The sequence below is a fragment of the Epargyreus clarus genome, unplaced genomic scaffold (genome assembly GCF_041222505.1).
Source record: "Epargyreus clarus isolate Ecla_fem2 unplaced genomic scaffold, WU_Ecla_fem_2.2 ptg000010l, whole genome shotgun sequence".
In the NCBI taxonomy this organism is placed as follows: Eukaryota; Metazoa; Arthropoda; class Insecta; order Lepidoptera; family Hesperiidae; genus Epargyreus; species Epargyreus clarus.
The window spans coordinates 93,368-108,173 of NW_027332218.1; the positions used below are offsets into that span (position 1 = coordinate 93,368).

At 49.6% G+C, this 14,806-nt stretch overlaps 1 protein-coding gene across 1 annotated transcript in view; it reads left to right on the forward strand.

Annotated features, from left to right (window-relative positions):
• The window catches only part of LOC140745602 (dystrophin, isoforms A/C/F/G/H), a 630,858-nt gene that overhangs the window by 22,196 nt on the left and 593,856 nt on the right, over window positions 1-14,806 (forward strand). The window contains exons 4-21 of the mRNA XM_073077541.1: window positions 584-676; window positions 1,209-1,347; window positions 1,735-2,055; window positions 2,147-2,280; window positions 2,813-3,088; window positions 3,206-3,313; window positions 4,120-4,244; window positions 5,404-5,582; window positions 6,531-6,676; window positions 7,116-7,346; window positions 7,773-8,000; window positions 8,398-8,569; window positions 8,733-9,476; window positions 9,548-9,690; window positions 9,770-10,157; window positions 10,303-10,414; window positions 13,488-13,635; window positions 14,089-14,241. Coding sequence (XP_072933642.1) covers window positions 584-676; window positions 1,209-1,347; window positions 1,735-2,055; window positions 2,147-2,280; window positions 2,813-3,088; window positions 3,206-3,313; window positions 4,120-4,244; window positions 5,404-5,582; window positions 6,531-6,676; window positions 7,116-7,346; window positions 7,773-8,000; window positions 8,398-8,569; window positions 8,733-9,476; window positions 9,548-9,690; window positions 9,770-10,157; window positions 10,303-10,414; window positions 13,488-13,635; window positions 14,089-14,241 — 3,840 coding nt within the window. The remainder of the gene's footprint in view (window positions 1-583; window positions 677-1,208; window positions 1,348-1,734; window positions 2,056-2,146; window positions 2,281-2,812; window positions 3,089-3,205; window positions 3,314-4,119; window positions 4,245-5,403; window positions 5,583-6,530; window positions 6,677-7,115; window positions 7,347-7,772; window positions 8,001-8,397; window positions 8,570-8,732; window positions 9,477-9,547; window positions 9,691-9,769; window positions 10,158-10,302; window positions 10,415-13,487; window positions 13,636-14,088; window positions 14,242-14,806) is intronic.

A 14,806-nucleotide genomic window follows, 5' to 3' on the forward strand; every position in this document is an offset into this window, starting at 1 on the left:
CTGTAATCAGTAAAGATGCAAATCGTGTGTAGTGTCAAGATTTAGCGAGTGACGGGTCAAGGTAATTGAATTAGCGCCTCTTGAGCAGGTGCCTACTTGAGTAAGTAGGTATATGCATAATGAGTCGCTTGCGGATACTTGAGATGGCCATTCAAGTTGTTTTTAGGTATTCGATAACGTACGGACAGTGCCTACAATACAATGTCGTTTGCGATTTGTGGTTGCGTGTATGATCTCGATTATGAGAAACTTTGGTACTCCTATGTGGTTGAAAGTTAAACCTGCAGCCACTATATGTACTTATACTCACGTATATTGCAGTGATTGAAGTTCCAAATTATATCCAAACGTTGGATAAGTCTGAAACGAATGTTCGTTTGTATTATCTTCTCGTAGTAAAGATATAAACATGAGACTTAGACATTCGGTAATTTATGAGATAAACACGTCGATGTAGGTAATTAAATAAACACATGACGCATATCTCATAACTTATTTACTTTTTATTAGCGGTAGTTAAATTTGTACGTATCAGCCGCACAATGATGGCATTGAATTAAAATATGTTGAAATGATTCCTTAGCATGGCAAGCCGCTGGTGGAGGACCTGTTCCAGGACCTGCGCGACGGCGAGGTGCTGCTGTCGCTGCTCGAGATCCTCACGGCACAGCAATATGTAAGTTGACATTGATTCCCGTGGTTTAAATTACAACAGAGTTTAGTAAATATTAGACAAAATAAAAATTTTGAAGTTTTTCTTGTCTTATTCTTTTTTTATAAAGTAGGAGTACCAGACGAGCGTGCAGTCCATCTGATGGTAAGTTGTTACTACTGCCAGATAGAATTAGATATTCCTACCTGAGATCGACCACTACCCCTGAGGACTAAGCTGGAACGCCTCGGAAAAGTATGTCCTAATACCACACCCTTCAAACCAGAACACAGCGGCGTTCGACACTATTGTTAATAGGAAGAAATAGGTGTGGCGGTGGTGCCGCCGTAGTTGAATCACAAATCGTTCTACCACCTTGAATTTTTTCCTTTATATAATTATTATTTCTCCTTATTTCATAATTACGTGATATGTTTATAGTTGTTTATGTTCATTTGTATCTTAGTTATTTTCTGTTCTGTCGTCGTGTTACAAACGGCTGCAGCGTGTGTAGTATTGAAACAGTATTTATAAGTATATTGTTGTTGCGTTGCAGAAGCGCGAGCGCGGGCGCATGCGCGTGCACCACCTCAACAACGTGAACGCGGCGCTGCGGGCGCTGGCCGCCGCCGGCGTGCGCCTCGTCAACATCAGCAGCGGAGACATCGTCGACGGAAACCCCAAGCTCATTCTCGGTGAGAAGACCTACCCTCTCTCGATCATTGTGTCGTTATTTTGTAAACATATGATATATGAGGCTGTTAGAACCAGAGTAGCCTAACTACAAAAAACGATTTACAATGTGGAGAAATGTAAAAGTGTATAGTCCGCCCTGAAGTTGTTGCGAGGAAGTGTAGTCATACAATTTATTATGGCGACGCGATTAATTTCTATCAGAGTGGAATAGCAGTTTTACGCGGACTATACAACATTTTAAGTTTACGAAAATACAGATAGGTCAAAAATCATTCAAATGCAGCTAGGCCACTGTGGTTCTATCGGCCTCATATCGCCATGCTCTCGAATATTATTGTGTCTGTCATTACGTACATTGCGGTCCTGTAAAATATTCCGCGTCGCAGGTCTAGTATGGAGCATAATCCTGCACTGGCAGGTGCACTACCACCTGAAGGATCTGATGTCGGAGCTGCAGCAGAGCAACCTGGAGAAGACGCTGCTGGCGTGGTGCCGCGCGCGCACGTCGCGCTACGCGGGCGTGGACGTGCAGAACTTCACGGGCTCGTGGGCGGACGGGCTCGCCTTCAACGCGCTGCTGCACCGCTGGCGCCCGCAGCTGTTCGACTACGGCGCGCTGCTGGCCGCCGCGCCCGCGCGCCGCCTCGAGCACGCCTTCGCGCTCGCGCAGCGACATCTGCACATCGACCGCCTGCTCGACCCCGAGGGTCTGTCTATAATATCTTCTTTTCCGTGATATATTTTTAACACTTAATATTTTTAACATATTTCAAATGAACATTTGTTACATGTTTCCAGATGTAAACACGCCGAACCCTGACAAGAAATCGATAATGATGTACGTGATGTGCCTGTTCCAATCCATGCCGCACGCTGGCGAGGACGTGGCGCCGCACGCTGCGTCCGTCACCCGCGACCACACCAACAACGAGGTGACGTATTAATAGATATTATAAACTTATATTAAAGATAATTATAACTCACCCTATTTGGTCGGCCTTGATTAATAAATGCATTATTAATATTATACAGGATGAGTTTTTCAAATAAGCCTTCAGGGCTAGACCTAAAACTAAAATTTAGAGAAAAATGCTGAAACGAGGCCGATTTTGATAAAAACTAAAACTGCATCATTACTTTTTTAAAATATCTGTTTCCTTAGCCGGGAATCGAACGAGTCTCATTTTGAAAAAAAATACACCCTCTAATATAATTCCACAATCCTATAGTGTCGCTTATAAGGATCTAATTCTGGGAAAATTATATTTTAAAAAACGAATGACCCCGTTTAAGTTTTTATGAAAATCGGCCTCGTAACTCCTTTCAGCATTTTTCGCTAATCATTATAGTTTCGGATTTTGCCCCGAAGGCCCGTTTGAAAAATTCACCCTGTATAGCTCGTAAAGTGTGCATAATTACTACATAATGCATGTGTAAGAGTTTGACATAAAGATATGTATGCAGGACGCGGGAGAGGTGTGCGAGGCGGGCGAGGCGGTCGAGGCGGGCGAGGCGGGGGAGCCGGGCGAGGCGGGCGAGGCGCGCGAGGCGGGCGGCGGCGCGTCGCGGCCGCTGTCGGCGGCGACGTCGTGCTCGGTGGAGCTGGGCGCGTACGGCGGCGCGCTGGAGGACGCGCTGGCGTGGCTGCTGGACGCGGAGGAGCGCCTCGCCGCCGCCGCCGCCGCCGAGCGACAAGACCACGACCTGCCCGCCATCAAGGAACAGTTCCACGAACACGAGGTCTATATTCATCCTTTGTCTGCCCCTTTTTGAGATCATCGCGTGGAGACCGATCCTCCATATTCTGTTTCGGTAATTCAAAAAATGTACTCATAAAAAAAATGTTTTGATTTTCAGAAATTTCTTTTGGAACTATCGGAACAACAATGTCGCGTTGGTGCTGTCTTAGAAGAAGGTGCTCGCTTAATCCGAGATGGAACTCTATCGCGAGATGAAGCTAACGAGGTAAGTTTTGTTGTGATGTAAAAACCTGGCGGTAGTTCATAAATTACCTACGAATGCCAGCTTGTTCATAATTTATCTTCGATAATGTGAACTAGCTTGTCACTGCACAGAATTTTATAACATTGATATGACTATTACATTAATATAATAATAATAATAATAAAAAAAATTATTCACGGAATACATAGCAGCACACACATGACTAAAAAAACAAGAATCAAAACAAAACATAAACATGAAAAAAAAAACGAGTTCTTACAATATTAAAAATAAGGAGGGTACCGCGCTGCGACATAATAAACCGTAAAACGGACTACCCTTAGCCCATGCCATGGTAGTGTAACCAAGGCGCTGATTTTCAGGGTACACCGAAATAAAGGGACAAACATGCACGGCTGTCTTTGTAACACAAAATAATTATTGTTAATTTTTTTAATAACATTTTTTAATAGTTTAATTAGTGTCTACTATTTTATTATGCCATATTAATAATATTGAGAGCTGTGATAGCCTAGTGGTTAAGAAACTCGACCTCTCGAACTACTATCACTTACTTAAACTAATTATCACTTGCTTAAACGATGAAGGAAAACATCGTGAGGAAACCTGCACACCTGGGAGATTTATAAAAAAAACTCTCAAAGGTATGTGGCCAGCGCGGTGGACTATGGTCTAATCCTTCTCATTATGAGAGGAGACCCGTGCCCAGCAGTGCGACAGTAATGGGTCGGTGATGATGATGTTATTATGTCCTATCAATAATATTGTTGCATGGTTGTATATGAGAGTGTGTGCGGGTGCGGCAGGTGCGGCTGCAGATGCGGCTGCTGAACCAGCGCTGGGAGGAGCTGCGGCTGGGCGCCATGGCGCGCCAGGCGCGCGTGCACGCCGCGCTCAACCGCGCGCAGCGCGACCAGCTCGCGCGCTTCCGGTAACGCACACAATAATAACATCATATATCCTTAGTAAAAAATATTAAAACGTTAGCGTCCTGTACTGTAAAACATACTTGACGGCGCATCCCTGGCGCCGTCTATTAAGTTGTGACGTAACAAGATTGTCAGCTGGCAGTCTAGCGGGGCGTCTTGTCGATGGAGCGCCGCCACTTTTTAAAGGAGTAAAAAAGGCGGGAACGGCGGGCGCACCACGTCTTAGACGAATCGCTATTGTTTCGCGCAATCTTTCAATTATCTTTGTTTTCTAATACAATTTTCTGTGTGAGTATGATGTGTGATATTTTCAATAATTGGGAACTGATCTTGCTGATTACCGTGCATAACTTTATTGAAATAAAATAACTTGTGATCTAGCTTTCAAGTAATTTTAAAAGCACGTGAGACGTTATGGCCGATCTTAATGTAGGCGGGACACGTCTATATACTTATTTACCGTTACTTAACGTAGGTATTTCTATTAAAGAAAGCGTAGCGTTGTATTATTAAGATATCTAAAGTTTAAGAGTGACAGGAAAAGATTTTATCCAAAGACCTGTTAGAAACGGGTCTACGGATTTGAAATATGACCAGTGACCTATGGAATGATGTAATATTTGATCTTAACTCACACTAATTTAGTATTTTTTGAGAGAGCTCTTGAGATTTCTTTACTTATTTAAAAATAATGTCAAGTTATTTCTTAAGCACATACATCACATACATAAGGATTCTCAAAAATGACCCAGTTTAAAAAAACAAATTTTAAGATTTATTATATTTTCATTAAAATGAAAGTATAAAAACTGCAGTCGGCCAGCTTGTCTGAAACGCTAATCGGGGCGTGAATGACGTCATTATTGAGTATGTCACTGAATTGCTTGAACTTTTGTATGGGATGTTCTAATGTGACGTCTCCAATGGACGTCATGACATCCGCGTGCGTTTTTGCGCTTAATTGAAAATAAGTATAAAAATACGCTATTATTTTCGTTAATACTGAATTTATTGCAGAAATAATACGATTTTTGGAACGAGTGGACATGTATGTACATAATAGGGGTTTTCAAAATTTGTCATCATACCTATCACAAGGCGGTGAGATATGTATACTCATCTACGTGTACATTACGGAAGTAACGTGGGCGATGTCGGCAGGCACTGGCTGACGCAGACGGAGGACCGCATGTCGCGCATGCAGGCGGCGCGCGCGGGCGCGGCGGCGGCGCTGGCGGCGGCCGAGGCGCTGCACGCCGCGCTGCGCACGCAGCAGCCGCTCGTCGACGCGCTCGCCGACTGCGTCGTGGTCGTCGACGACGACGACGCGCACGACGCCAGTGAGCACCGTTTACGTTTTATACTCTCCCTCCTAATCTCAGAACAATAACTAGCATGGAACCCGAGGTAAAATAACGACTACATCGCGTGTCCTGTCTCTCTTTTTACTTATGGTAATGATAGTGCGCAAAAAAGAGACGTAAGTAACGCTCCATTTCGTCTCTTTGGACGTTGTCACAAGTTAAGATTTTGCTTTTGTGATGGTAAGTGGCGACTGTTGCCCATGGACATCTGTAATCAACCCCAGATAGAATTACATATTCCTACCTGACGTCGGCCACGGATGCGCCGCAACCCCTGAGAACTAAGCTGGAACGCCTCGGAAAAGTATGTCTCCCTTATGACACTCTTCAAACCAGAACACAGCAGCGCTTAACACTGCTATTATAAAGCAGAATAGGTGTGGTGGTGGTGCCGCGGAAGTCGAACCTAAAAGGGTTCTACCACCTCCAAAATTATTTCTGTTATTCCGTTCAATAATGTCGGAAGCGAAATTTAGGTCTTATGGTTTTTTGATTTATTATAATATGAAAGCTTATAAAAAGCAAACAATTTGTTAAATTATTAATGGATGAAACGATACTTGCTTATTATTTATTTTTATATATTAATTGTATACAAAGTTTTATTAGTAACTTGTTATGCTGAAAGTGAGGATAGTGTTCAATGAAGAACTTGAAATTCATTTTGAAAAGGGTAAAACCCCTAATAGTTTTTAGATCATTTACGAATGAAACGATATTTCTCCGCGCTTTTTCTTCGATTTTGTGTTTTTGTACTACTTAACTGTGCATATTGGCATTTTTCCGTGTAAATTACACCATGACAGCCATTAAACGTTTAAGCCTTTCAATGGCTTCCTTCAATTGCAAGGCGGTGAGATATTTATACTCGTCTATGATAAAATCATAAGAATATTAAAAGATAAATAATCGTGTATTCGTCAGACGTGACGGAGATCGAGGACCAGCTGCGCGCGCTGGGCGAGCGCTGGTCGCACGCGTGCCAGTGGACGCTGGCGCGCCTCGCCCGCCTGCGCGCCGCCGTCGCCGCCGACGCGCGCGCGCTCGAGCTCGAGCGCGAACTCAAGGAGGTGACGAGATGCTTTCATTGTTGAATCTGTTCGCTTTCATTTTTGCTAGTGGCTACAAGGAACCGGTTCACGGGGGCGTTGTACAAGCGAATTCGTAAACGTTGAACGGTTCCGAGCAAACGCAAAAAATCATACTATTACTAGGATTTCCTGTATCGTGGGTACCGTGAACACACACAGAGACGAATACACAAACACCCAGACCCAAAACAGATATCTAAATTCATCACTCAGATATCTGTCGGGGATCGAACCCGGAACAATTTGCGCGTCAGACCGATATGGTGACTGTTCTATTAATATTAAAACAATATTTTTCATTGTTATTTTATTTAAGTAATAAAATTGTAATTTTATAAGTCACTTTGAATTCAACACTGTACATAAAAATGTTATTCAATGAGCAAAGTTTGATACGAAATTTTCGTGTTTTTGTCAGATGGAGGCGGCGCCGGTGAGCGAGATCGGCGAGGTGGTGTCGCGCGTGTCGGCGCTGCAGCGCGCGCGGCGGGCGCTGGCGGCGCAGCGGCGCGCGCTGGGCGGCGGCGGCGCGGGCGGTGGCGGGGCGGGCGGGGAGAGCGGCCACGACGCGCAGCTCGCGCAGCACGAGGAGGCGCTGCACGACCGCCTCGACGCGCTCGAGCTCATCCTGCGCGTGCAGGCCGACCGGGCGAGTACACATTCCAATACAGGCTCCACATTCTCGCGAGAATCTCCCGAGAATGTGGAGCGGGCTTAATACTTACATAACGAATACTTACTAACCAGATTATTTTCGTGCCTCAACTCAAATAAACATTTGCTTTGAAATTAGATTCAACACGTTGCAAATAAGTTGTTGTTACGTAGTATTATAAATTGTATATACATGTAAAATACAATATGACCAAAAGGTGTATAATAGTATTAAACAAATGAAATGAAATGAAATGAAATGAAATGAAATATATTTATTTTGTATAGGCCAACGGCGGCACTTACAAATTGTCAGTTACAATATTTTCTTAAACTACTACCGGATCGGAACGCGACCTCTACTGAGAATAATTTAATATCCTCAGTAATATTGTATTAATTATGTGTCTTAATGTTTCAGATCAAAGTATTAGGCTTCGATTTCGACGTGGACGTAACGGAGGAGCCATCGTCGCCGAGCGACATGGAGGTGGAGACGGCCCGGCCGGTGGCGAGTGCGGCGCAGGAGACGCACTCGGGCTCCAAGAAGCCGCGGCTGTCGGACGCCGACGGCGCCGGCGCTGACTTCCAAGCTGGATACAAAGTTTTTGACAATTGGGCAGAGACTACTGAGCAAGCGCTCAAGCAAGTGAGTGACTTCCTCATTTTGTGGGTAGATTTTTTTGACAAGGACTTGTTTTAATTGTAAAAAATTAAAATCTACTTAATTTCATTCTACGCTAACAGTTATGTGTTACACAGTGATTTCGTCTGTTACAGGAAAAAGTTACAGTAAAAATATGTTAAGTTTTCTAATCGCGCCAAAAGAAGTATAACTTTAAATAGTTTATGAATTAAATAGTTTGATGAGGTCAAATCAAATCATTTTTTTTTAAATTTAAAGTAGGTTCTTTACAAAGCACTTTTTGAATGTCAATACAACTACCACCACTTAACAAGGTGTGTCGTTATGGAAAAGCAGCATTTGTAGGGTATTTGTGTGATGTTGTATCAGTGGAGCTGACCATGTCGCTCACGTTCCGCAGTGCCTGTCGGAGCTGAGCGCGGGCGGTGCGGGTGCGGGGGGCGGTGCGGGGGGCGGGCGCGGCGCGGCGCGCGGGCTGCTGGCGCGCGCGGGGCGCGAGCTGGCGGAGCAGCGCGCCGACTTCGCGCACGTGGAGGAGATCCAGCGCCGCCTCGCCGCGCACGGACAGCGCGGTAACACGCACACACACGCACATGCATCTGAAAACAATTCGGCTTTTGTCATTCCCGCTAATATATTTGAAAATTTCCCTTATTACCGAAACTTATCTATAAATAATGCGCAGGCCGGGGTACATGTTTATAAATCTATAACAACGTTATATAAATATTTCAGATGAAGCCCAGCTACACGCGATCAGTATAGACGAGCTTAAGAAGCGTTGGGACGGGATCCAGAAGGATTTGCTGGAGATCCAGAACACGCTCAATCTTCTGGAGGACAAGGACAACTTCTACAAGAACGTGCAAGCCTTCGAGCGGGAGATCGACGACATCCACGCGTGGCGCGACAAGATGCTGACCGAGACGCCGACCAACAATCAGCTGATACACCTGCGGAACAAGATCCGCGCGGTGAAGCAGCTCGAGATGAAGCTGAAGGAGCTGAACGCGCAGTCGATCATCTTGCTCACCAAGTCCCTCGCGAAGGCGCACAAGGACGACATCGAAGCGGACACGAAACGAATCAACGAAATCTACGAGGATCTACTCACGAACCTGAGCAAGCGGGAGGTTGAAATGAAGGTGGCTCTGAACAAGAAGCCGATTGTGCAACAGGACGACGAGTACAAGGTTCTGCAGATCAAAATAGAAAACATCGAAACTCAGATAATAGCGGAGCACGTGATCATCTCCTCCCGCGACGAAATAGAGAAGAAAATCGAGGAATTGAAGCGATTGAGGAAGCAGTTTGACGAGTTGCAATCCTCATACGACGCCGTAGTAAAGGAACGAAGGGAGAAATTCGAAAAGGGTAGCGTCAAGGAACTTAACCTTCGAAGTAGCGTTGAAAATCTGGTGACTAGATTTTCAGATTCAAAAACGATATTAGAACAGAAAATAAATAAATTACACAAAGGTAAAAAGTCGAGTGTTTTTGTTGTACATTTTTTTGTGTTATTGTTATTTACACAATTTTATTTGTTTTAGGAATGGAATTATTACAAAGTCTAGAAACTGAGAGCAAAGCCTTAAACGAATGGCTTGATAGTATAGAATCTTTTGTGGAGAAAAATAAATCCGTGCCACTCGGAGATGTTGAAGAATTGGAGAAATTGCTAGACGCTAGCAATGTAAGTAATATGAATTGAACGTCACGAAGATTGTAGGTACTTTTACGTGATTTTAATTTTACGTGCTTTTTTATTGCAGAAGTTAGATGAAACCAAAGAAACCTATAAAGTCAAACTAGAAGAGATAGAAGCAGCCAAGGAGGCTCTGCTAGAAGACTGCGAAGATGCTTTAGCTAAGAAAATTACATTTGACGTAAAAAATATGCGTAAGAGATACGAAACAGCCACTAGCTCTTCCTTGCAGCTCAATGAAAGTTTAAGAAGAGCCTTGGAAAGAACAGAGGCAGTTTTCAGAAGGATCGATGAGATGGAAACTTGGCTGCAGCAGATCGAAGACGAAATCCCCAAGGAGGACGAGTGCACCATCACGGATTCTGCTGAGCTGTACCAGATGAAGACTCGGTTTCAAACTCTCAAGGATAAATGTGACGATAAGACTCCCGAGTTTAGGAACTTGAATGAGACTGGTAACAAACTTCTTTGTATTTTAGCCAATATTACATAAATATTATAATTATGTTTATTATGTTATTTAATTGAACAATATCATGTTAGGAATGAGAAATTCATGAAGTAATTAAATTATTTCAATTAAAATTTAAAATGTACCAGGTAACGACATCCTGCTGTCGGCCGAGGCGCGCGCGGCGGCGCTGGCGCGGCGCGTGACGGCGCTCAACGCGCGCTGGACGCACGTCACGCACGGCGTCTACGAGCGGTACAAGTGAGTGTCGCGAGCGAGGCGCGTGCCGGGCAGGTAGCGACAGCTGCTGTCGGCGGAGGCGGCGCGGCGCGTGACGGCGCTCAACGCGCGCTGGACGCACGTCACGCACGGCGTCTACGAGCGGTACAAGTGAGTGTCGCGAGCGAGGCGCGTGCCGGGCAGGTAGCGACAGCTGCTGTCGGCGGAGGCGGCGCGGCGCGTGACGGCGCTCAACGCGCGCTGGACGCACGTCACGCACGGCGTCTACGAGCGGTACAAGTGAGTGTCGCGAGCGAGGCGCGTGCCGGGCAGGTAGCGACAGCTGCTGTCGGCGGAGGCGGCGCGGCGCGTGACGGCGCTCAACGCGCGCTGGACGCACGTCACGCACGGCGTCTACGAGCGGTACAAGTGAGTGTCGCGAGCGAGGCGCGTGCCGGGCAGGTAGCGACAGCTGCTGTCGGCGGAGGCGGCGCGGCGCGTGACGGCGCTCAACGCGCGCTGGACGCACGTCACGCACGGCGTCTACGAGCGGTACAAGTGAGTGTCGCGAGCGAGGCGCGTGCCGGGCAGGTAGCGACAGCTGCTGTCGGCGGAGGCGGCGCGGCGCGTGACGGCGCTCAACGCGCGCTGGACGCACGTCACGCACGGCGTCTACGAGCGGTACAAGTGAGTGTCGCGAGCGAGGCGCGTGCCGGGCAGGTAGCGACAGCTGCTGTCGGCGGAGGCGGCGCGGCGCGTGACGGCGCTCAACGCGCGCTGGACGCACGTCACGCACGGCGTCTACGAGCGGTACAAGTGAGTGTCGCGAGCGAGGCGCGTGCCGGGCAGGTAGCGACAGCTGCTGTCGGCGGAGGCGGCGCGGCGCGTGACGGCGCTCAACGCGCGCTGGACGCACGTCACGCACGGCGTCTACGAGCGGTACAAGTGAGTGTCGCGAGCGAGGCGCGTGCCGGGCAGGTAGCGACAGCTGCTGTCGGCGGAGGCGGCGCGGCGCGTGACGGCGCTCAACGCGCGCTGGACGCACGTCACGCACGGCGTCTACGAGCGGTACAAGTGAGTGTCGCGAGCGAGGCGCGTGCCGGGCAGGTAGCGACAGCTGCTGTCGGCGGAGGCGGCGCGGCGCGTGACGGCGCTCAACGCGCGCTGGACGCACGTCACGCACGGCGTCTACGAGCGGTACAAGTGAGTGTCGCGAGCGAGGCGCGTGCCGGGCAGGTAGCGACAGCTGCTGTCGGCGGAGGCGGCGCGGCGCGTGACGGCGCTCAACGCGCGCTGGACGCACGTCACGCACGGCGTCTACGAGCGGTACAAGTGAGTGTCGCGAGCGAGGCGCGTGCCGGGCAGGTAGCGACAGCTGCTGTCGGCGGAGGCGGCGCGGCGCGTGACGGCGCTCAACGCGCGCTGGACGCACGTCACGCACGGCGTCTACGAGCGGTACAAGTGAGTGTCGCGAGCGAGGCGCGTGCCGGGCAGGTAGCGACAGCTGCTGTCGGCGGAGGCGGCGCGGCGCGTGACGGCGCTCAACGCGCGCTGGACGCACGTCACGCACGGCGTCTACGAGCGGTACAAGTGAGTGTCGCGAGCGAGGCGCGTGCCGGGCAGGTAGCGACAGCTGCTGTCGGCGGAGGCGGCGCGGCGCGTGACGGCGCTCAACGCGCGCTGGACGCACGTCACGCACGGCGTCTACGAGCGGTACAAGTGAGTGTCGCGAGCGAGGCGCGTGCCGGGCAGGTAGCGACAGCTGCTGTCGGCGGAGGCGGCGCGGCGCGTGACGGCGCTCAACGCGCGCTGGACGCACGTCACGCACGGCGTCTACGAGCGGTACAAGTGAGTGTCGCGAGCGAGGCGCGTGCCGGGCAGGTAGCGACAGCTGCTGTCGGCGGAGGCGGCGCGGCGCGTGACGGCGCTCAACGCGCGCTGGACGCACGTCACGCACGGCGTCTACGAGCGGTACAAGTGAGTGTCGCGAGCGAGGCGCGTGCCGGGCAGGTAGCGACAGCTGCTGTCGGCGGAGGCGGCGCGGCGCGTGACGGCGCTCAACGCGCGCTGGACGCACGTCACGCACGGCGTCTACGAGCGGTACAAGTGAGTGTCGCGAGCGAGGCGCGTGCCGGGCAGGTAGCGACAGCTGCTGTCGGCGGAGGCGGCGCGGCGCGTGACGGCGCTCAACGCGCGCTGGACGCACGTCACGCACGGCGTCTACGAGCGGTACAAGTGAGTGTCGCGAGCGAGGCGCGTGCCGGGCAGGTAGCGACAGCTGCTGTCGGCGGAGGCGGCGCGGCGCGTGACGGCGCTCAACGCGCGCTGGACGCACGTCACGCACGGCGTCTACGAGCGGTACAAGTGAGTGTCGCGAGCGAGGCGCGTGCCGGGCAGGTAGCGACAGCTGCTGTCGGCGGAGGCGGCGCGGCGCGTGACGGCGCTCAACGCGCGCTGGACGCACGTCACGCACGGCGTCTACGAGCGGTACAAGTGAGTGTCGCGAGCGAGGCGCGTGCCGGGCAGGTAGCGACAGCTGCTGTCGGCGGAGGCGGCGCGGCGCGTGACGGCGCTCAACGCGCGCTGGACGCACGTCACGCACGGCGTCTACGAGCGGTACAAGTGAGTGTCGCGAGCGAGGCGCGTGCCGGGCAGGTAGCGACAGCTGCTGTCGGCGGTAAATCAAAAACCTATTATTGTCGTTTGAGCAGCCCTCGATGCGTGTTTCTTAATATAGACAAGTATAATTGTAAAATACAACTACAACAATAATTAAGCAGTGATAGCTTAATGGTTAAGAAACTCGGCCTCTAGATCAAGGGATCCGACGTTAAAATTCCAGGTATGCATCTCTGATTTTTCAAAGTTATGTGCGTATTAGAAATTAATTATCATTTGCTTAAAACGGTGAAGGAAAACATCGTGAGGAAACTCTCAGGTGTGCGAGAGATTTTTCTTAAAGGTACGTTAAGTCTACCTATACTTACTTGGCCAGCGCGGTGGACTGTGGCCGAATCCTCGTGAGCGGAGACCCGTGCCCAGCAGGGGGACAATAATGGGTCGGTGATCGATGATGATGAGCAACTACAACAAAGTCGGATGTCGCGTGTCGCAGGGTGCTGGCGGAGGCGTGGCACGAGTCGGGCGAGCTGCGCGCGTGGCTGGCGCAGCAGGCGGCCTGGCTGGACGGGCTGCAGCGCCGCGCCGCGCCCGCCGCCGCGCCGCCGCCCGCCGACGCGGAGGAGATCGCCGACCGCCTATACGTGAGCGCTACACTACACACGCACGCGCGCAGTCGACACCCAGAACACTGTTTAATATAATCTGTCAATTAGTATATAAATTGAATTATATTTTAATACTTTTAGTTACTCTTACCAGTTACTGGGCTATAATGACTTTTGTAAAATTCGGGTACCAATAAATCCATGACAATATCCATAATGAATAGTCCAGTGTTATAAATGCTTAAACGCTTTCTACACTCACAGCCCCACACTTGGATACCCTGTATCGTGGGTGCCATGGACACATACAGAGACAAATACACAAACGCCCAGACCCAGAAGCAGAAACTTAAATTCATCATTTAGATTTCTATCTGGCCGGGGATCGAACCCGGAACCCTCTGCACGGTAGACCGGTACGGTGACCGCTCCGCCACGCGGGTCGTCAAATGTGATCATACGTATCCACATACGGCCGTGTTCGTCCAGGATCTGGAGAACTACCTGCAGAACCACAGCGACTCGCGGCTGGCGCGCATCCAGGACATCGGGCGGCAGCTCATCGACGCGCACATCATGCCGCGCTGGATCCAGGCCGAGATCGACGCCGTCACGCAGCGCTGGGAGACGCTACGCGAACAGGTATATGTTTCATTTTATTTTATAACTAGCTGATACGGCAAACTTTGTGTTGTCATATAAATAAAAAAATGTTTAGGGTGAACAACCCTTATCACTTAGAGGTATGAAAAATAAATAGTAGCCAATTCTCAGACCTACTGAATTTGCATATAAAATTTGGTGAAAATCGGTAAAGCCGTTTCGGAGGAGTACGGTAAATAACATTATGACACGAAAATTTTATATATAAAATATAGAAGTAGCAAACGAGCATACATGCCCCCTGATGGTAAGTGGCTCCTGCCGCCCATGGACATCTGTAATCAGACCCAGATAGGTTGAGATATTCCTACCTGAGATCGGTCACAGATGCGCCGCTACCCCTGAGGACTAAGCTGGAACAACGCCTCGGAAAAATATGTCTCCCTTACCTCACCCTTCAAACCGGAACTCAGCTGTGCCCAACACGGTTGTTATGATGCAGAAATAGGATACATTCTCGATTCACTACACTACTACATACATATTTTAAGGCTTTATTTTGTGAGGGTTGCACTTTTAAAAGTGGCAATGTGCTATGTATTGA